General features: G+C 37.0%; 2 protein-coding genes across 2 annotated transcripts; one reads left to right on the top strand and one right to left on the bottom strand.

Annotated features, from left to right (window-relative positions):
- Positions 1-8,194: 8,194 nt before the first annotated feature.
- Positions 8,195-9,235, top strand: LOC144346467 (uncharacterized). Its single transcript, XM_078007227.2, has one exon. The coding sequence runs from the start codon at positions 8,195-8,197 to the stop codon at positions 9,233-9,235; it is 1,041 nt and encodes a 346-aa protein (XP_077863353.2).
- Positions 9,236-15,361: 6,126 nt separating this feature from the next.
- On the bottom strand, positions 15,362-15,763 carry LOC102803585 (fatty acid-binding protein, liver-like). Its single transcript, XM_006822584.1, has one exon. The coding sequence runs from the start codon at positions 15,761-15,763 to the stop codon at positions 15,362-15,364; it is 402 nt and encodes a 133-aa protein (XP_006822647.1).
- Between the last annotated feature and the right edge of the window lie 7,817 nt (positions 15,764-23,580).

Genomic DNA, 23,580 nt, shown 5'->3' with positions numbered 1-23,580 from the left:
TTATTCGTCATATGTTTAGGGTCGACATACCATGTATTGTGTTTTGAAATCGTGTTGGCATTTATTCATCATATATTTAGGTTCGATATACCATGCATTGTGTTTTGAAATCGTGTTGGCATTTATTCGTCATATATTTAGGGTCGACATACCATGTATTGTGTTTTGAAATCGTGTTGGCATTTATTCGTCATATATTTAGGGTCGACATACCATGTATTGTGTTTTAAAATCGGGTTGGCATTTATTCGTCATATAGTTGGAGTCGATATACCATGTAATGTGTTTTGAAATCGTGTTCGCATTTATTCGTCATATAATTGGAGTCGACATGCCATGTATTGTGTTTTGAAATCGTGTTGGCATTTATTCGTCATATATTTGGGGTCGACATACCATGTAATGCGTTTTGAAATCGTGTTGGCATTTATTCGTCATATATTTGGGGTCGATATACCATGTATTGTGTTTTGAAATCGTGTTGGCATTTATTCATCATATATTTGGGGTCGATATACCATGTAATGCGTTTTGAAATCGTGCTGGTCTTCATATATTTGGGGTCGTCATGTCATGTATTGTGTTTTGAAATCGTGTTGGTATTCATATATTTGGGGTTGACATACCATGTATTGTGTTTTGAAATCGTGTTGGTATTCATATATATTTGGGGTCGTCATACCATGTATTGTGTTTTGAAATCGTGTTGGTATTTATTCATATATTTGGGGTCGATATACCATGTATTGTGTTTTGAAATCGTGTTGGTATTTATTCATATATTTGGGGTCGATATACCATGTAATGTGTTTTGAAATCGTGTTGGTATTTATTCGTCATATATTTGGGGTCGATATACCATGTATTGTGTTTTGAAATCGTGTTGGCATTTATTCGTCATATATTTGGGGTCGACATACCATGTATTGTGTTTTGAAATCGTGTTGGCATTTATTCGTCATATATTTGGGGTCGACATACCATGTATTGTGTTTTGAAATCGTGTTGGCATTTATTCGTCATATATTTGGGGTCGACATACCATGTATTGTGTTTTGAAATCGTGTTGGCATTTATTCGTCATATATTTGGGGTCGACATACCATGTATTGTGTTTTGAAATCGTGTTGGCATTTATTCGTCATATGTTTAGGGTCGACATACCATGTATTGTGTTTTGAAATCGTGTTGGCATTTATTCATCATATATTTAGGTTCGATATACCATGCATTGTGTTTTGAAATCGTGTTGGCATTTATTCGTCATATATTTAGGGTCGACATACCATGTATTGTGTTTTGAAATCGTGTTGGCATTTATTCGTCATATATTTAGGGTCGACATACCATGTATTGTGTTTTAAAATCGGGTTGGCATTTATTCGTCATATAGTTGGAGTCGATATACCATGTAATGTGTTTTGAAATCGTGTTCGCATTTATTCGTCATATAATTGGAGTCGACATGCCATGTATTGTGTTTTGAAATCGTGTTAGCATTTATTCATCATATAGTTGGAGTCGATATACCATGTAATGTGTTTTGAAATCGTGTTCGCATTAATTCGTCATATAATTGGAGTCGACATGCCATGTATTGTGTTTTGAAATCGTGTTGGCATTTATTCGTCATATATTTGGGGTCGATATACCATGTAATGCGTTTTGAAATCGTGTTGGCATTTATTCGTCATATATTTGGGGTCGACATGCCATGTATTGTGTTTTGAAATCGTGCTGGTATTCATATATTTGGGGTCGTCATGTCATGTATTGTGTTTTGAAATCGTGTTGGTATTCATATATTTGGGGTTGACATACCATGTATTGTGTTTTGAAATCGTGTTGGTATTCATATATATTTGGGGTCGTCATACCATGTATTGTGTTTTGAAATCGTGTTGGTATTTATTCATATATTTGGGGTCGATATACCATGTATTGTGTTTTGAAATCGTGTTGGTATTTATTCATATATTTGGGGTCGATATACCATGTAATGTGTTTTGAAATCGTGTTGGTATTTATTCGTCATATATTTGGGGTCGATATACCATGTATTGTGTTTTGAAATCGTGTTGGTATTCATATATTTGGGGTCGTCATACCATGTATTGTGTTTTGAAATCGTGTTGGTATTCATATATTTGGGGTCGTCATACCATGTATTGTGTTTTGAAATCGTGTTAGTATTTATTCATATATTTGGGGTCGATATACCATGTAATGTGTTTTGAAATCATGTTGGTATTTATTCATATATTTGGGGTCGATATACCATGTATTGTGTTTTGAAATCGTGTTGGTATTCATATATTTGGGGTCGTCATACCATGTATTGTGTTTTGAAATCGTGTTGGCATTTATTCGTCATATGTTTAGGGTCGACATACCATGTATTGTGTTTTGAAATCGTGTTGGCATTTATTCATCATATATTTAGGTTCGATATACCATGCATTGTGTTTTGAAATCGTGTTGGCATTTATTCGTCATATATTTAGGGTCGACATACCATGTATTGTGTTTTGAAATCGTGTTGGCATTTATTCGTCATATATTTAGGGTCGACATACCATGTATTGTGTTTTAAAATCGGGTTGGCATTTATTCGTCATATAGTTGGAGTCGATATACCATGTAATGTGTTTTGAAATCGTGTTCGCATTTATTCGTCATATAATTGGAGTCGACATGCCATGTATTGTGTTTTGAAATCGTGTTAGCATTTATTCATCATATAGTTGGGGTCGATATACCATGTAATGCGTTTTGAAATCGTGTTGGCATTTATTCGTCATATATTTGGGGTCGACATGCCATGTATTGTGTTTTGAAATCGTGTTGGTATTTATTCATATATTTGGGGTCGATATACCATGTATTGTGTTTTGAAATCGTGCTGGTATTCATATATTTGGGGTCGTCATGTCATGTATTGTGTTTTGAAATCGTGTTGGTATTCATATATTTGGGGTTGACATACCATGTATTGTGTTTTGAAATCGTGTTGGTATTCATATATATTTGGGGTCGTCATACCATGTATTGTGTTTTGAAATCGTGTTGGTATTTATTCATATATTTGGGGTCGATATACCATGTAATGTGTTTTGAAATCATGTTGGTATTTATTCATATATTTGGGGTCGATATACCATGTATTGTGTTTTGAAATCGTGTTGGTATTCATATATTTGGGGTCGTCATACCATGTATTGTGTTTTGAAATCGTGTTGGCATTTATTCGTCATATGTTTAGGGTCGACATACCATGTATTGTGTTTTGAAATCGTGTTGGCATTTATTCATCATATATTTAGGTTCGATATACCATGCATTGTGTTTTGAAATCGTGTTGGCATTTATTCGTCATATATTTAGGGTCGACATACCATGTATTGTGTTTTGAAATCGTGTTGGCATTTATTCGTCATATATTTAGGGTCGACATACCATGTATTGTGTTTTAAAATCGGGTTGGCATTTATTCGTCATATAGTTGGAGTCGATATACCATGTAATGTGTTTTGAAATCGTGTTCGCATTTATTCGTCATATAATTGGAGTCGACATGCCATGTATTGTGTTTTGAAATCGTGTTAGCATTTATTCATCATGTAGTTGGAGTCGATATACCATGTAATGTGTTTTGAAATCGTGTTCGCATTAATTCGTCATATAATTGGAGTCGACATGCCATGTATTGTGTTTTGAAATCGTGTTGGCATTTATTCGTCATATATTTGGGGTCGATATACCATGTAATGCGTTTTGAAATCGTGTTGGCATTTATTCGTCATATATTTGGGGTCGACATGCCATGTATTGTGTTTTGAAATCGTGTTGGTATTTATTCATATATTTGGGGTCGATATACCATGTATTGTGTTTTGAAATCGTGCTGGTATTCATATATTTGGGGTCGATATACCATGTATTGTGTTTTGAAATCGTGTTGGTATTCATATATTTGGGGTTGTTATACCATGTATTGTGTTTTGAAATCGTGTTGGTATTCATATATTTGGGGTTGTTATACCACATAATGTTTTTTTTTTAATCATGCCATCATGTACTCAACGTTTAGTTACAACTCCGCGCTAACCAGAAAACGATATTTGTGAAATGAACATGTCAAATAGTTGGTTTATCGTTTCGTATCGTCTATTATTTAGGGTCAAACCAGACAGGCATATTGTGATATAATATATTTGTTGCATGATTTCTTGCCCGTCGCTTTTTTTGAAAGATTGGAAAGAATGCGCGATGATAGTGTAGAATGACAGATGGATTTACTGAAATGAATGGATTAGATATGCAGCCAATAGACTGCGTTGAACCATATACCTTATTTCTAAGACCATAGTTGAACTTTTATTCATCCCTTCACGATGCAGTTTAACACCATAACGTGATAGTAATGTATATGTGTGTGGTTCATCTAGCGAATAAAGTTCAGTGACATGGAAATTACTATTATTGTATTTACAAAATACTTAGTGGAAACGTCATGTCATAGGCTGCAGGGCCTGCTTTATAACATAATCTCTAGTTAAATAAACAGTATGACATTACACAACATATAATTGATAAAAGAATTTGAAATGATATTTGGACGGAACCAGTAGGTAACATTTTATTTTTTAACTATCGATTAGATCTCAAATGTCATTTATTATACAGTGCGAAACCAGGCTTCTTACCATATTCACGAAAAGATTTAATGCTACAACGCATCTTCTCAGTGTTAAGAAAAAATGTGTCCTTGATTCTTGGGGTTTTCAGATTATGTCAAATTTGCCTTGTTAAGTGTTGATGTCATAGATGTTGACATTCGATTTATTGAAACGATGTCTGTAGAGGGCGGTTGACATTCCATATAATATTATGCCATCTGGGCATTTCACTCGCTTTTTATTTATAATTCATCCAGCTTTTATCAGTCGAAAACGGTATTTTATAATTGTTAAATATATCCACATTCTTGTTTTGAGAGTAACATTCTATTCTAAAACATTTTTTTTTGACAAACCGTATACTAATTTCAATCACACCCAAATAATAACTATGTTTTAATTATACCAATTGTATCATTCATATTCCCACATTTTATACATAAAGTTTAACTTTCTCTAAAAAAAATAAGCAGTGTGGAATTGCACAACATATCCAATGATTTAAGTAGACAATAAGGGGACTTGTAATGATATTTGTAAATAGTTACAGCAAGTCTCATAAGTATTGGGGCAGCCAATTTGCAAACTCGCTAGCGAATTGGCTAACTGCTTTGGTTTTGTCTGAACGGTTGGCTTTCGAATCTGGCTGCCCCAATACTTCTGAGACTTGCTGTAATGGTTTATTGTACCAGCGGTTGTCTCATATTAATTAGCTAATTAATTACTTCGCGTGCTGTGTAGTGTATACCATATGTTAGAGATTTCTTTGTCTTCGTACACAGTCAAGCGTGAATTAGCGCATGTTTATTTCAGAAATGTTTACACACAGTACATATAGGAAAGTTCTGCAACTACCGGTCGTCGATTTCCACCACTCGGTTCCAATTCGCGAATTACGAATTTATGTGTCAAAAAGTCCACTCGTCTAGACATTCACTGATTGTTGCAATAACAGTAAATTAACAAATCATTGGGCGTCCTTTGTGTTTTTTGGTCACTCAAACATGGCTAGAAACTAATAGGACGGGGTTATCGTCTTGAATGGGACAGACATTGGTCAAATACACCTTTTTACTTTTTGACACATTAATGAGTGGGCGCATTTGAAACTATATATTGTTGTGGTGTTATCAACAAAGTGTGTTCATGAATAGATAATTTAAGGTAACAACATTTATCGAGAGCTACGACCGAGTGGTTGAAATCGACGACCGGTAGTTAGGCGAGATTTTTTGAATTATGTACTGCGTGTAAACCGAGTGTGTATATTTCTGTTGAAAAACAAATATAATACAAGAGCTATAACACATCAACTATTTCCTCCTTTCAGTCGATGTTGTGTAATATTCAATACGGTCATCATTTAAGAGACAGTTTGGTTGATTAGAATGATGTCGTCGCTTGGACAACCATTAACAAGCGAACATACATTTGACTATTGATCATCGGGGTGTTTTAATGGTCAACTACACAGAATGGGTTGTTTGTTTGTTTTACATAAGTAGCAGAGTCGAAGTCGAAGTAATGGTCATTCACCAGGGCAAAGCGACAGATTGTTTGATTGTAATTTATGACACCGTGGGTAACCCGGCGGTCATCAATGATGGAAACCACAATCTCTCTTGTGGGATAGGAAGTGAGTAGTGGATGATATTGGATTACTGAGAACACACTTGTAAGTAAGTCGATGTGGGCGGGGTGGGGGTCGATGTGGTAGTTCGAACAATAAACCCTGATCTGACTTAAATTGTGTATTTTCTTCTGTTAAAAATGGATTTAGCGCGACTGAGTGATTTGGACCCGATGAATATTCTTAGTGTACAGTGTAGGGCATTCATTATGCACATTGTTACGATTGAATGCAGAATACAATGTGACAGATTAGATTTAATATTAGTGTGAGAGTGCTGTTTACCCTTCTTGAGTGTGTGAGGGCGCTGTTCATCCTTGAGTGTTATTTATATTTTCTTTAAATATTCATATTTCTACCTTTGAGATGTATTGTAAATTCTTTATTTTTATTATTAATTTCTGTAGAGGATATGTAATGTATTATTTCAATGTATTTTGTAGTTTTGAGAAAACACTTCTTTTGCCGAGGTCATGTGACATGACAGACTCCATCTTGTAAACTTCTGTTTGCAAACACTTTTCGTTTGCTGTCTGCAATTTCACCCAGTTTCAATCTTTATCAGTCTCTAGAAGTTTGAAAACCATTTCATGATTTTCTGGTAAGTTTAATCTTTGTAATTGAGGTTACTGAAGTTGTTATTTAAAATATTTTCGAAACTTTTATATTTTGTGTTGAACTTAATGCATATCGTCTATGACATTTTTGAATTGTACTTCTGCTTTATATAAAATGTCACATCCCCTTCGGATATCATTGCTAAAGTTCTTGATATATATTCTGTGCCCAATTTTTATGAGTTTATTGTCAGTCAAGCACATTTTTCTTTATAATCTTCTAAAATGTGTACAATTGCATGTATTTGACATATAGAGCTCGAGCTGTGTGAATGGCAACCTGAAGCTGAGGAGAGCACTGTATCTCACTCAATTTAAAGTTGTTCTAGTCAGGGTGAGCTATTTTGTATATTTCTATATAATGTATTTCTGAGATTTATTGCCGTTATATTTCTTAGATGAATATATTTTTATTTATCATGTTTGCCAGCAGCATAAACTTTCTGTTTTTCTGACAAATATGTATTTATATCTCCCTGATATCAAAATGTACATGTAGTCCCTGAGCTAGACAGCCTATCAAAATTTATTGCAATAACTAATTGTATAATATTGACACTTCATTGAGTCAAATGTACTTATTAATGTGTTTACATATTTTGTCTACACAGGTTTCTTTTTTTGTTTTGTTTTGTTTTTGTTTTATGTTATCTTAACCATAGTATGAACTTGGAATAAAAGAACGCAGTGAATGACATACATGCGTGTCTCTATGTGTGTCTATCTGCACGTTACATTTTGGCGTAGTCGGCAGGATCCAAGTGCGACTTCTACATGGTTTAAACCCTGACTTGAAGAGAGAATTAAGGCCAAGTTGAAAGTGTGTTTCCTGGGTGGTGTGCTACATTTCACCTGAACTGTGCTACTGTGTTCTCATAGAAGACACTGATGTTCAACCTGGGCTGATGACACATCATCAAGGATGAAAAGACAAGTTTGTGTGAACTCTTTCAAATAGACTCTTTTATTGAAGTTTGTTTGACAATAATTGTTTGAATGTTTATTTTGTACTTGTGTATTTCACAGAATTTTCACAGTGTTTGTTTTTAGTAGATCGCTGCAGTGTATGTTTTTACACGTGGTGCACTGTAAAATTTTACTTGAAGCTGTTATTGTGTGAATGTAGTAGTATAGGATCCCTTACTGTGTGATAATCTGTTATTAAGGTCACACTGTATGTATTTAGTACTTGAGTGTAGATTATTTTAGTTTAATGCTATTTGTGTACTGCTGGTTCACAATTTCTTTTTGCTGTATATCCTACTATCATGTCTGATACAGAGCAAGCTGCTACTGAGGCTGATGTCCAAGGGATGTTGCAGAGAATTAAAGCATTGGAGTTGGCTGTTACACAAAAAGATGAGGAAGTGGCTGCAGCATGGGCAGATGCTGAAGCATCTAGTATGGAGGTAAAGCGTCTGATTGCTTTGGAACGAGAGACATCTAAGGTCAGTGCAGACTCTAGTACTGGTATGGGAAAGGTGGTGTACATGTCTCCGAGTAGGAAACTTGACAGGTTTCATGACAAGCCTGAAAAAGCCAGTGATCTGTCAGTAGAGGACTGGATTGAAGATGCCCAAGCAGTTATATCCTCCAGAAGACTAGATGTGAGTGAACAGGCTGCATTTCTCATTGAACATCTTGTTGGTAAGGCCAGACGTGAGATACTTGGTCGTGGAGATGCCGTCAAAAGTGATCCAAGTAAGATATTTGCAATACTTATAAGAGTGTTTGGTGACGGTGATAGTTTACCCCAGCTACAGCAACAGTTCTTTGCGTATACACAGTCTGATGGAGAAGACATCATTGCATGTTCCTTGCAGTTAGTTTGTTTGTATGACAGAATCGTACAACTAGATTCGTCATTCAAACCAGGTAGAGAAAGTCAGTTAAAAAGTCGTTTAGCTGAAGCTGTTCGAGATGACAGTTTGCGAATGGAGTTACGAAGACTGAATGCAGATCAGCCAGAACTTAGTTTTTTCGATGCTCGTGACCAGGTTATCAAATTGATGGGTCAAAGGGGCAAATCTTTGAAAGCAAAACGTGAAGCTGCTGTTCGTGAGGTATTAAGCGACCAATCTAAAAGTGATGGAGAAGTTGCAGCACTGGCTCAACAGGTGTCTATGCTTTCAAAACAAGTTGATACCCTCACATCAATGGTACAGAAATTTGTGAAACCTGAGAATCGTTCACCTGTGTCAACTGACAATGAACCTCAATGTTGGACATGTAACTCACCAGATCATCTAAACCGAGACTGCCCTAAGAGAAAGTCCAAACCAAAGCCTAAACCCCAAGATTTAAACTAAACCAGCCTGCTGCAGAGAGCCGTGTGGTAGGTGAGACTAGGATTGATGGAGGCTCATTTATACATAGCGTGGTGGGAGATTGTCCAGAAGCTGTTCTAAAGTTGGGAGGTACAGATGGTGTGTGTGTACTTGACACCGGTGCCCAGGTCTCAACAGTAACGGAGCAGTTTTTTAGAGAATATCTTGTTAAAGCAGAGTTAATAGATATTGCATCATTTATTAAGTTAACTGGTTCTCAGGGCCTTGATATACCCTACCTTGGTTATGTGGAGCTGTCTATTACTATTTGTAATCATACATTTAATAATTTGGGTTTCTTAGTTGTGCGTGACCCAACCAATACTCCTGTTGAGTCACGAAAGAAAAGAGTACCTGGTGTTATAGGGTCCAATGTTTTTAGGGATATAAGAAATGAATTGGTAGGGCAGTATGGTGATAACTTTAGAGAGAAAATACAAACTGGGCTTAGTGTGAATGAGATTAACTTTCTTTATATACTAGAAGCTTACAAGCCAACGTTTGTAAACAATGAAGAAGTGTTTGCAGTTTCAGTGGAGAACAGACCTGTGAGAATTGCTGGGAAGAAACCTGTATTGATTCCTGCTCGTTCTATACGTGTAATTGATGGATCTCTCAGACCTGCCCCCATTGGACAGACATACAATGTGTTGTTGGAGCGAAATGAAGTTCATGTTGCAGAGTTGCAGAGTGGAGTGGCCATTGGTGCAACATATGTGACTGTGACTGATACTGGTAGGGTGCCTATGCAAATTGCAAATTTCAGTGATCGTGATGTTTATTTAACCCCTCGCACCCCAGTGGGAGTGGCTAAGTCTGTTTCTTTAGAGCCAACTATTAGGTTTCATGCTGTGAATGTAAATGAAGTACAAGTGACAGAAGCACCAGGCAGTGATGTCACAGCTCCTGAAGTACAAGACCTTATCTCAAGAATGAATGTTGGTGATGTTAGTCAAGTCCAGAAGAACAAGTTAAATATGCTGATTGATAAATATCAGAACACATTTAGTAAGGATGAGGATGATATTGGATTTTGTGATTTAGTACAGCATCGAATAATTACCACTGATGATAAGCCTGTTAAAGTACCACATCGTAGAGTCCCACCACATCACTGGGATGAGGTGAGGGAGTACTTACAGAAATCTTTAGAGAGAGGTGTTATTAGAGAGTCGTCTAGCCCTTATGCATCACCAATAGTTTTAGTAAAAAAGAAGGATGGTAAGCTGAGGTTATGCGTGGATTATCGCTCCTTGAATATGAAGACTCACAAAGATGCATATCCTTTACCTAGGATAGAGGAAGCTTTAGAAGTACTTGGAGGCGCCAAATATTTCTGTAGCCTGGATTTGGCACATGGTTTTAATCAACTTCCGGTTGCTGAGGAGGACATTGAGAAGACTGCATTCCGTACAGGTACAGGAGGTCTTTTTGAGTATACCAAAATGCCATTTGGTCTATGTAATGCTCCTGCCACCTTTATGAGGTTGATGGACAAAGTATTTGGTGATATCAATTTTCAGACGCTTCTTGTGTATCTTGATGACATTTTAGTTTTTGGTTCTACTTTTGAAGAAACTCTATCGAGACTCGATATAGTACTTTCTCGTTTGACTAAGCTCAATCTCAAGGTAAAGCCTGAAAAGTGTCATTTATTTCACACTAAAGTACGCTATCTGGGTCATGTGGTGTCTGGTAATGGTGTTTCCCCAGATCCGGAGAAAGTGCGTGCAGTTCAAGAGTGGCCTCGGCCAAAATCAGAACGTGAACTACGTGGGTTTCTTGGATTGTCTGGGTATTACAGGAGGTTTATTCCAGAATATGCTAAAGTGGCTGCCCCACTCCACAGCTTACTAAAGAAGCCTGATGATGTCATAGGGAAGTCAAAGAAAGGGAGGAAGAAAAGAGTTACTACCAATAAGGGGTGGTCATGTGATGTCAATGAATGTTGGAACCAGTCTTGTGAAGAATCATTTATGGCACTGAAAAATGCACTGACATCCCCTCCAGTCTTGGGCTATCCTAATTTCAAACAGCCCTTTATCTTAGAAACTCATGCTAGTTTTTTAGGGTTGGGCGCTGTTTTGTCACAGAAACAAGGTGATAAAACTGTTGTACTTGGGTATTCTAGTAGAAGTTTAAAACCTAATGAACGCAATATGCAGAACTACTCCAGTATGAAATTAGAGTTGCTTGCATTAAAGTGGGCAATCACTGAAAAATACAGAGATCTTCTTATTGGAGCTGAATTTGTAGTCTATACTGATAACAATCCATTAAGCTATTTCCTGACAACAGCGAAACTAGGTGCCACCGAAACTAGATGGGCAGCTGACCTTGCACAGTTCAATTTCACAGTAAAATATAGGTCCGGCAAGAGCAATGGAAATGCAGATGCTCTTAGTAGAAAAACTAGTCATGGGGATGATTGTTTATCTGTTACATTGGAGGAAATCAGAAGTGAACATTTTGCTGAAAACGCTCTTGATACTCCTGTTTCCACTGTTCTTGAAGACTCCATTCGTGCATGTTCTGAAAGGATGTCTACTGAAGTGTTGCTTAGAGAAGTTCGCGTTAGAACTCAAAACACAGAGCCAAAGACAATTTCTACTTTGCCGTCTATCTCTAAGACCGACTTATCACGTATGCAGATGCTAGATGAAAATATCAGCAGACTTTGGTTCTACTGGAAAACTAGGCACCCTCCTACTAAGCGTCAGCTAATGAGGGAAACCAAACAAGCACGTAAGTTGCTCCGGTGTTGGAAACGGATCATGGAAGATGAAGGTGTGCTGTATCGAATTGTCCATGACACTGGTAGAGAAGTGAAACAACTAGTGCTCCCAGAACAGATCAAGAACCAAGTGTTGAATGCAGTGCATGATCAGGTTGGGCATCAGGCAGCTGAGAAGACAACAGCATTGGTGAGAGAAAGATGTTACTGGCCAGGAATGGTTGGAGAGATTGCTGAGTACTGTAATAGATGTCAACGTTGTACTTTGGCCAAAGCAGGGAAGAGGCTCCATCCCACCATGGGATCCCTGACTGCTTCAAAGCCATTGGAGATACTTGCTATGGACTACACTGTACTAGAACCCAGCTCGAATGGTGTTGAGAATGTTCTTGTGCTCACAGATGTGTTCACCAAGTTCACTCAAGCAATACCAACCAGAGATCAGAAAGCGACAACAGTAGCTCGTGTCTTAGTTCGTGACTGGTTTGTTCGATTTGGAGTATCTCGTAGAATTCATAGCGATCAAGGCCGTAATTTTGAAAGCAAAATTATTCGAGAACTTTGTAACATCTACAATATCACAAAGAGTCGCACAACTCCATACCATCCAGAGGGCAACGGACAGTGTGAGCGATTTAATCGCACTCTCCATGATCGTTTGCGCACACTCCCTCCGAAGAAGAAGTCAAAGTGGTCTGAGCACTTACCCGAGCTAGTGTATGCATACAACTGTACTCCACACTCATCTACTGGCTACTCTCCTCACTATTTGTTTTTTGGCAGAGAACCTGTACTTCCTGTCGATCATCTACTTGGCATTGATGTGTGCAAGGATGATTGCTTGGTAGATGGATGGATAGCCGATCATCACAGAAGATTAACAAATGCATTTGAAATGGCCTCACGGAAGACTGAGAAAGAAGCTCTAAGAAGAAGAGTCAGGAATGATAGTAAAGCTGACAAAACTGATTTGGAGCTTGGTGCTCGTGTGTTCTTAAAGAATAGAGTGATAGGGCGCAATAAGATCCAAGATAAATGGAATCCTGAACCATATATGGTCATTGAAAGACTTGACACTGGTGGAAATACTTATGTAGTGGAACCTGTCACTGGTGGGCTACCGCGCAAGACTGTACATCGAACTGAGCTGCTAGATTCCAGAAGTCTTGTCAAAGACATGGAAGTTGGCAGTGCCACAGAAGAAGATGTTAAGTCTGAAAAAATATCTGACAGTGACTCTGAAGATGAAGAGTGTGACTTTCGTATTGATAGTGAGACCAGGTGTGAATTGCGTACTATTCCTCCTTCTGCTGAAGTTAATGTGGATAACAATGAAAGGTCTAATCCAAGCATACCTACAAAGCCTCTGATACCTCCTGATAAAGTGGTTGAGCAACCAAGTATTTGCCTTAAAACAGAAACCATTGCTAATAAAACTCCTCATGATAGATCAGCGGAAAAGTTGACTAGTTCAGAAAACGTAATAAGTGAACCTCGAAGATCAACTCGTGTTACAGCTGGACAACATTCCAACCCACATAATTTACCAAAATCAGTCATCGAAGAAACTTCTGTGTGTGTAAAATATGATCCTAAAATGTTAGCAAATATGGTTCAAAGCCATGCTAATTTGGCCCAGTCCAATATGCTGATGATGCAGATGTTATCTGGGATAAACCATGTTTAACTTTCACAGTAATGTAACGCAAATGTAATTTGTATTGGGTTATTTGCTATTTGAACTTTGTACTTTGTAATTTCTTCTTTGTGTTCAATGAACATGTTTAAGTGTTAATATGATAATGACCCTTTCACAACAGCGTAACGCAACCTGCATTTGGAGCCACTGTATTTGTTCTATTTGATGCGCGTCGTATTCTTAGCGCGTCTTTGTGGATCCAGTTCATGTTGGTTTAGTTGTTAACTGGTCATGATGTCATTATGAATCTTTTTGATTATTACAAAACTTCTGTTCTGTAATTTCTATTCATTGTTTGGTTGTTGAGGGCACCAACCTTCAAGCAGGGAACTGTGTGAGAGTGCTGTTTACCCTTCTTGAGTGTGTGAGGGCGCTGTTCATCCTTGAGTGTTATTTATATTTTCTTTAAATATTCATATTTCTACCTTTGAGATGTATTGTAAATTCTTTATTTTTATTATTAATTTCTGTAGAGGATATGTAATGTATTATTTCAATGTATTTTGTAATTTTGAGAAAACACTTCTTTTGCCGAGGTCATGTGACATGACAGACTCCATCTTGTAAACTTCTGTTTGCAAACACTTTTCGTTTGCTGTCTGCAATTTCACCCAGTTTCAATCTTTATCAGTCTCTAGAAGTTTGAAAACCATTTCATGATTTTCTGGTAAGTTTAATCTTTGTAATTGAGGTTACTGAAGTTGTTATTTAAAATATTTTCGAAACTTTTATATTTTGTGTTGAACTTAATGCATATCGTCTATGACATTTTTGAATTGTACTTCTGCTTTATATAAAATGTCACATCCCCTTCGGATATCATTGCTAAAGTTCTTGATATATATTCTGTGCCCAATTTTTATGAGTTTATTGTCAGTCAAGCACATTTTTCTTTATAATCTTCTAAAATGTGTACAATTGCATGTATTTGACATATAGAGCTCGAGCTGTGTGAATGGCAACCTGAAGCTGAGGAGAGCACTGTATCTCACTCAATTTAAAGTTGTTCTAGTCAGGGTGAGCTATTTTGTATATTTCTATATATTGTATTTCTGAGATTTATTGCCGTTATATTTCTTAGATGAATATATTTTTATTTATCATGTTTGCCAGCAGCATAAACTTTCTGTTTTTCTGACAAATATGTATTTATATCTCCCTGATATCAAAATGTACATGTAGTCCCTGAGCTAGACAGCCTATCGAAATTTATTGCAATAACTAATTGTATAATATTGACACTTCATTGAGTCAAATGTACTTATTAATGTGTTTACATATTTTGTCTACACAGGTTTCTTTTTTTGTTTTGTTTTGTTTTTGTTTTATGTTATCTTAACCATAGTATGAACTTGGAATAAAAGAACGCAGTGAATGACATACATGCGTGTCTCTATGTGTGTCTATCTGCACGTTACATTAGAAAAAGGAATGACTCTCAAACTGAATATGTAACGTTTAAAAGAGCTTTACTATTGTCTATAAAAGTTAATTCACAGCGAATATATGAAATAGAGAGAGTAAATGCGACAGAATATGCATATTTGATTTGGTGTACGTAAAAATATTCACTATAGGTGTAGCATGGAGGTAGTACACCTCCATGGGTGTAGTAACTTCAGAATAGTTGACAATCACTGCATAGCAACACGGAATTAGTTCAAAGCACATACGTTCAAGCCCTTTTGAAGAAACGCTTTGCAACAAATGCAATTCCAGGTTTGGTGAAAGTGAAGGTCATTTCGTCACCGTTTATCTCTCTTGTTTCCACAGCTTCGCCTTCATTGACTCCTTTGATGATCAGCTTATTACCACCTTCGAATGTAGCGATAGCTTGTCGGTGCTTTCCGAAAGGCCCGATTTCCTCTTTGAATTGTTCGCCCGGCTTGAACTTCTGTACGACGGTTTTCTTGGGTCCGATGAAAGACATCTGGTAATAGTCGCCATCTCTGGTGCACTCCACTGTTATATCTACATCAATCATTTTGTTTACATTTTCTTCTGGTGCTCCGGCAGCAATTACAAACTCTCTCATCTTCTCATTTTTCACAAAAGCCCATTTCCCCAAGAAAGCCATGTTGCTGGATAAGATTGTAGTTGTGGATTGGATTACACGACAGCCGATCAAGTGCAAAGTGAAGATGTCTGTGTTAATAATCGACTTATATAAGACGTGTTATGCAAATGAAACGGATCACAACACTCATGTAGAGGTATCTCTTAATACTTAAAACAAAACATTTACTCTTGTACTCGTCAATAAAACATTTAATTTAGACAAAATACACCAAAGAAGAGGTCGAATCTCTGGTGTCTTTGCTTTTAAGTCTAATCGAATACAAGTTTGTGTAGCAATATTGTCCCTCCCTGTTTGGAGAGCCCCTCATCATGTCATAGTTTCCAAATCATCTTCAACATTTATCTTTGTCATGGCCATTTTTATCATAATTTTAAATCAACATTAATCCACACGTGTTCAGTGATATCAAAAAAATGAGTTATATGTTTGCAAGCAAAAATGATTGAACGTGCCTATGCATGACCCTTACACAGACAGCGTTCAGCTCCAGTCTACTTACTATGTTTTAAATATCATTAATTAGCCAATGTGTGCAAATCACAAATCCCATACGAACCTATGCCATTTTATATTATTTTTGATAAATGTTAGTATGAAAAAATTGAACTACACTTTACGTACGTTTGACTATGCTGTACAGATTTTTACTTGGTGAAAGGTCATATTACAGAACTGATCCAGGTACCCTTTAATAAACCATTCTTCTGCATTGATTTTTGTTGACTTTACGGACAACGACACGTGGATGCAGGTCTGTGCTTGGTCTGAGTATTTATTGACTCCAGGGTGCGCTGGTACAGTGCCGCATTGCGTTACTTTGGTCAGCATACACTAACTATCTTACTCCATCACAGTCCCAATGCGTGCCTTCCTGTGCTAGTTATTATTCTAGAAATGCTATGTATATATTCGCCTTGGGAACGTTTTTGGTGTGGCTTGACTGTATAGTTTTATGGTAAATTACCAGCCGTCATATGCAGAGACTCATTTAATTAGTGTATTGATTTACATTGACATTTAACAGTGGCGTTCACCGTGTTTTACACTGTATAACTAATATTCAATTTATTTTAGCAGTTTAAATTTATATTTGTTGGAAATAAATCAATATTAGATGTGTGCAAAAGCACTATTAAGGTCAAATGTTCATGTTCGTTTACTCCCGTACGTCAATCGCTGATTGTAAGTTAAGAAGTAAGTCGAGACATTTAATTTACCTTTGACAATCTGTATTACAATTTGCGTCGTGGAGTAGACCAATTTAACTACTATGATGTCGAAAGATAAACTAATTAAATTATAGTCAGTTGGGTGAGGGCTCGTAAATATGTCAGTCTTTTGTGTTATTTCTTTTCTCTGTGAACGCAAGGACATTTTCAACGAATTGTTGGCTTACGGGTCAGTCATGGAATCGCCGTACATGGGTAGTGAATTACACACAATAAGTTCGTTCCATCGCCATGATTACTGCTGGTCTTTTGTAGACACGTAAACTTTGTCTTCGATATGCTCAGGATCAATGAACTTATATTTTGATAATACGCCCTACATGTGTGATATGTGTCTCCTTGAAATCGTTTCAAGTTTTCACGAATCAACTTCCTCTTTACAATGTGTTTTAATTGATTTCATACTTCCTCTACCATTTTCGCCCCTTGTTAGTTTTCTTTAGAAACATACTGTGCGTATGAGTTTGGGTTCAAAGTGTCAATTGTTTATAGCCCGTGTTTTAGTAACAGAAATGTTTATTTTACTTTCTTAAACAAGAGCATTTAAAAAAAAAAGAATACTCGATTTATGTCAAAATTACCATGCTAGGAAGTGACGCCATAGACATTCGTTTTATGGAAACGGTGTCTATAGAGGGCGGTTGACACTCCAAGTGTTACGCTATTGTTACACATATCCTTAGTCCTCCGAATGGAAGTTAGCGTTGTATTAAGCGTAGCGTCCTATTATAAAACATCTTTTTTGACAAACCGTACTTTATTTTAGCTGGAATTATTTTGACAGTTGAATGTAAAATATAGGAATGAAGGTATATTCGCTGGATTTTATTTTCACTAAATCATAAAAATAATTCCAAGCGAAAATAAAGAATTTTACAGTAAATAACTACTTAATTTATCCCAATGCTATGCACTGTACAGTGTATGGTGGAGATGTTATGCACTGTACAGTGTATGGTGGAGATGTTATGCACTGTACAGTGTATGGTGGAGATGTTATGCACTGTACAGTGTATGGTGGAGATGTTATGCACTGTACAGTGTATGGTGGAGATGCTGTGCACTGTACAGTGTATGGTGGAGATGTTATGCACTATACAGTGTATGGTGGAGATGTTATGCACTGTACAGTGTATGGTGGAGATGTTATGCACTGTACAGTGTATGGTGGATATGTTATGCACTGTACAGTGTATGGTTGAGATGTTATGCACTGTACAGTGTATGGTGGAGATGTTATGCACTGTACAGTGCATGGTGGAGATGTTATGCACTGTACAGTGTATGGTGGAGATGTTATGCACTGTAAAGTATATGGTAGAGATGTTATGCACTGTACAGTGTATGGTGGAGATGTTATGCACTGTAAAGTATATGGTGGAGATGTTGTGCACTGTACAGTGTATGGTGGAGATGTTATGCACTTTACAGTATATGGTGGAGATGTTATGCACTATACAGTGTATGGTGGAGATGTTATGCACTGTACAGTGTATGGTGGAGATGTTATGCACTGTACAGTGTATGGTGGAGATGTTATGCACTGTACAGTGTATGGTGGAGATGTTATGCACTACACAGTGTATGGTGGAGATGTTATGCACTGTACAGTGCATGGTGGAGATGTTATGCACTGTAAAGTATATGGTAGAGATGTTATGCACTGTACAGTGTATGGTGGAGATGTTATGCACTGTACAGTGTATGGTGGAGATGTTATGCACTGTACAGTGCATGGTGGAGATGTTATGCACTGTACAGAGTATGGTGGAGATGTTGTGCACTGTACAGTGTATGGTGGAGATGTTGTGCACTGTACAGTGTATGGTGGAGATGTTATGCACTGTACAGTGTATGGTGGAGATGCTGTGCACTGTACAGTGTATGGTGGAGATGCTATGCACTGTACAGTGTATGGTGGAGATGTTATGCACTGTACAGTGTATGGTGGAGATGTTATGCACTGTACAGTGTATGGTGGAGATGTTATGCACTGTACAGTGTATGGTGGAGATGTTATGCACTGTACAGTGTATGGTGGAGATGTTATGCACTGTACAGTGTATGGTGGAGATGTTATGCACTACACAGTGTATGGTGGAGATGTTATGCACTGTACAGTGCATGGTGGAGATGTTATGCACTGTAAAGTATATGGTAGAGATGTTATGCACTGTACAGTGTATGGTGGAGATGTTATGCACTGTACAGTGTATGGTGGAGATGTTATGCACTGTACAGTGCATGGTGGAGATGTTATGCCCTGTACAGAGTATGGTGGAGATGTTGTGCACTGTACAGTGTATGGTGGAGATGTTGTGCACTGTACAGTGTATGGTGGAGATGCTATGCACTATACAGTGTATGGTGGAGATGTTGTGCACTGTACAGTGTATGGTTGAGATGTTATGCACTGTACAGTATATGGTGGAGATGTTATGCACTATACAGTGTATGGTGGAGATGTTATGCACTCTACAGTGTATGGTGGAGATGTTATGCACTGTACAGTGTATGGTGGAGATGTTGTGCACTGTACAGTGTATGGTGGAGATGTTATGCACTGTACAGTGTATGGTGGAGATGCTGTGCACTGTACAGTGTATGGTGGAGATGCTATGCACTGTACAGTGTATGGTGGATATGTTATGCACTGTACAGTGTATGGCGGAGATGCTATGCACTGTACAGTGTATGGTGGAGATGTTATGCACTGTACAGTGTATGGTGGAGATGTTATGCACTGTACAGTGTATGGTGGAGATGTTATGCACTACACAGTGTATGGTGGAGATGTTATGCACTGTACAGTGCATGGTGGAGATGTTATGCACTGTAAAGTATATGGTAGAGATGTTATGCACTGTACAGTGTATGGTGGAGATGTTATGCACTGTGCAGTGTATGGTGGAGATGTTATGCACTGTACAGTGCATGGTGGAGATGTTATGCACTGTACAGAGTATGGTGGAGATGTTGTGCACTGTACAGTGTATGGTGGAGATGTTGTGCACTGTACAGTGTATGGTGGAGATGTTATGCACTGTACAGTATATGGTGGAGATGTTATGCACTATACAGTGTATGGTGGAGATGTTATGCACTGTACAGTGTATGGTGGAGATGTTATGCACTGTACAGTGTATGGTGGAGATGTTATGCACTGTACAGTGTATGGTGGAGATGTTATGCACTGTACAGTGTATGGTGGAGATGCTATGCACTATACAGTGTATGGTGGAGATGTTATGCACTGTACAGTGTATGGTGGAGATGTTATGTACTGTACAGTGTATGGTGGAGATGTTATGCACTGTACAGTGTATGGTGGAGATGCTATGCACTATACAGTGTATGGTGGAGATGTTGTGCACTGTACAGTGTATGGTGGAGATGTTATGCACTGTACAGTATATGGTGGAGATGTTATGCACTATACAGTGTATGGTGGAGATGTTATGCACTGTACAGTGTATGGTGGAGTCGATATACCATGTATTGTGTTTTGAAATCGTGTTGGCATTTATTCGTCATATAATTGGAGTCGATATACCATGTAATGTGTTTTGAAATCGTGTTCGCATTTATTCGTCATATAATTGGAGTCGACATGCCATGTATTGTGTTTTGAAATCGTGTTAGCATTTATTCATCATATAGTTGGAGTCGATATACCATGTATTGTGTTTTGAAATCGTGTTGGCATTTATTCATCATATATTTGGGGTCGATATACCATGTAATGCGTTTTGAAATCGTGTTGGCATTTATTCGTCATATATTTGGGGTCGATATACCATGTATTGTGTTTTGAAATCGTGTTGGCATTTATTCATCATATATTTGGGGTCGATATACCATGTAATGCGTTTTGAAATCGTGCTGGTATTCATATATTTGGGGTCTTCATGTCATGTATTGTGTTTTGAAATCGTGTTGGTATTCATATATTTGGGGTTGACATACCATGTATTGTGTTTTGAAATCGTGTTGGTATTCATATATATTTGGGGTCGTCATACCATGTATTGTGTTTTGAAATCGTGTTGGTATTTATTCATATATTTGGGGTCGATATACCATGTATTGTGTTTTGAAATCGTGTTGGTATTTATTCATATATTTGGGGTCAATATACCATGTAATGTGTTTTTGAAATCGTGTTGGTATTTATTCGTCATATATTTGGGGTCGATATACCATGTATTGTGTTTTGAAATCGTGTTGGTATTCATATATTTGGGGTCGTCATACCATGTATTGTGTTTTGAAATCGTGTTGGTATTCATATATTTGGGGTCGTCATACCATGTATTGTGTTTTGAAATCGTGTTGGTATTTATTCATATATTTGGGGTTGATATACCATGTAATGTGTTTTGAAATCGTGTTGGTATTTATTCATATATTTGGGGTCGATATACCATGTATTGTGTTTTGAAATCGTGTTGGTATTCAAATATTTGGGGTCGTCATACCATGTATTGTGTTTTGAAATCGTGTTGGTATTCATATATTTGGGGTCGTCATACCATGTATTGTGTTTTGAAATCGTGTTGGTATTCATATATTTGGGGTCGATATACCATGTATTGTGTTTTGAAATCGTGTTGGTATTCATATATTTGGGGTCGTCATACCATGTATTGTGTTTTGAAATCGTGTTGGTATTCATATATTTGGGGTCGTCATACCATGTATTGTGTTTTGAAATCGTGTTGGTATTTATTCATATATTTGGGGTCGATATACCATGTAATGTGTTTTGAAATCGTGTTGGTATTTATTCATATATTTGGGGTCGATATACCATGTATTGTGTTTTGAAATCGTGTTGGTATTCATATATTTGGGGTCGTCATACCATGTATTGTGTTTTGAAATCGTGTTGGTATTCATATATTTGGGGTCGTCATACCATGTATTGTGTTTTGAAATCGTGTTGGTATTCATATATTTGGGGTCGATATACCATGTATTGTGTTTTGAAATCGTGTTGGTATTCATATATTTGGGGTCGTCATACCATGTATTGTGTTTTGAAATCGTGTTGGTATTCATATATTTGGGGTCGTCATACCATGTATTGTGTTTTGAAATCGTGTTGGTATTCATATATTTGGGGTCGTCATACCATGTATTGTGTTTTGAAATCGTGTTGGTATTCAAATATTTGGGGTCGATATACCATGTATTGTGTTTTGAAATCGTGTTGGTATTCATATATTTGGGGTCGTCATACCATGTATTGTGTTTTGAAATCGTGTTGGTATTCATATATTTGGGGTCGATATACCATGTATTGTGTTTTGAAATCGTGTTGGTATTCATATATTTGGGGTTGTTATAGCACATAATGTTTTTTTTTTAATCATGCCATCATGTACTCAACGTTTAGTTACAACTCCGCGCTAACCAGAAAACGATATTTGTGAAATGAACATGTCAAATAGTTGGTTTATCGTTTCGTATCGTCTATTATTTAGGGTCAAACCAGACAGGCATATTGTGATATAATATATTTGTTGCATGATTTCTTGCCCGTCGCTTTTTTTGAAAGATTGGAAAGAATGCGCGATGATATTGTAGAATGACAGATGGATTTACTGAAATGAATGGATTAGATATGCAGCCAATAGACTGCGTTGAACCATATACCTTATTTCTAAGACCATAGTTGAACTTTTATTCATCCCTTCACGATGCAGTTTAACACCATAACGTGATAGTAATGTATATGTGTGTGGTTCGTCTAGCGAATAAAGTTCAGTGACATGGAAATTACTATTATTGTATTTACAAAATACTTAGTGGAAACGTCATGTCATAGGCTGCAGGGCCTGCTTTATAACATAATCTCTAGTTAAATAAACAGTATGAAATTACACAACATATAATTGATAAGAGAATTGGAAATGATATTTGGACGGAACCAGTAGGTAACATTTTATTTTTTAACTATCGATTAGATCTCAAATGTCATTTATTATGCAGTGCGAAACCAGTCTTCTTACCATTATTCACAAAAAGATTTAATGCTACAACGCATCTTCTCAGTGTTAAGAAAAAATGTGTCCTTGATTCTTGGGGTTTTCAGATTATGTCAAATTTGCCTTGTTAAGTGTTGATGTCATAGATGTTGACATTCGATTTATTGAAACGATGTCTGTAGAGGGCGGTTGACATTCCATATAATATTATGCCATCTGGGCATTTCACTCGCTTTTTATTTATAATTCATCCAGCTTTTATCAGTCGAAAACGGTATTTTATAATTGTTAAATATATCCACATTCTTCCGGTTTTAGGTTAGCGTTGTTTTGAGAGTAACATCCTATTCTAAAACATTTTTTTTGACAAACCGTATACTAATTTCAATCACATCCACATAATAACTATGTTTTAATTATACCAATTGTATCATTCATATTCCCACATTTTATACATAAAGTTTAACTTTCTCTAAAAAAAAATAAGCAGTGTGGAATTGCACAACATATCCAATGATTTAAGTAGACAATAAGGGGACTTGTAATGATATTTGTAAATAGTTACAGCAAGTCTCAGAAGTATTGGGGCAGCCAA

Source organism: Saccoglossus kowalevskii, chromosome 2 (genome assembly GCF_978046115.1).
Source record: "Saccoglossus kowalevskii chromosome 2, keSacKowa6.1, whole genome shotgun sequence".
Taxonomy (NCBI): domain Eukaryota; kingdom Metazoa; phylum Hemichordata; class Enteropneusta; family Harrimaniidae; genus Saccoglossus; species Saccoglossus kowalevskii.
The sequence above is the reverse complement of the archived record's forward strand: the minus strand, read 5'-3'. Positions and strand labels throughout refer to the sequence as shown.

What these genes read in the sequence shown, in the direction of transcription:
- LOC144346467 (XM_078007227.2), top strand. Translation starts at nt 8,195, where the DNA reads ATGTCTGATACAGAGCAAGCTGCTACTGAGGCTGATGTCCAAGGGATG.
- LOC102803585 (XM_006822584.1), bottom strand. Translation starts at nt 15,763, where the DNA reads ATGGCTTTCTTGGGGAAATGGGCTTTTGTGAAAAATGAGAAGATGAGA.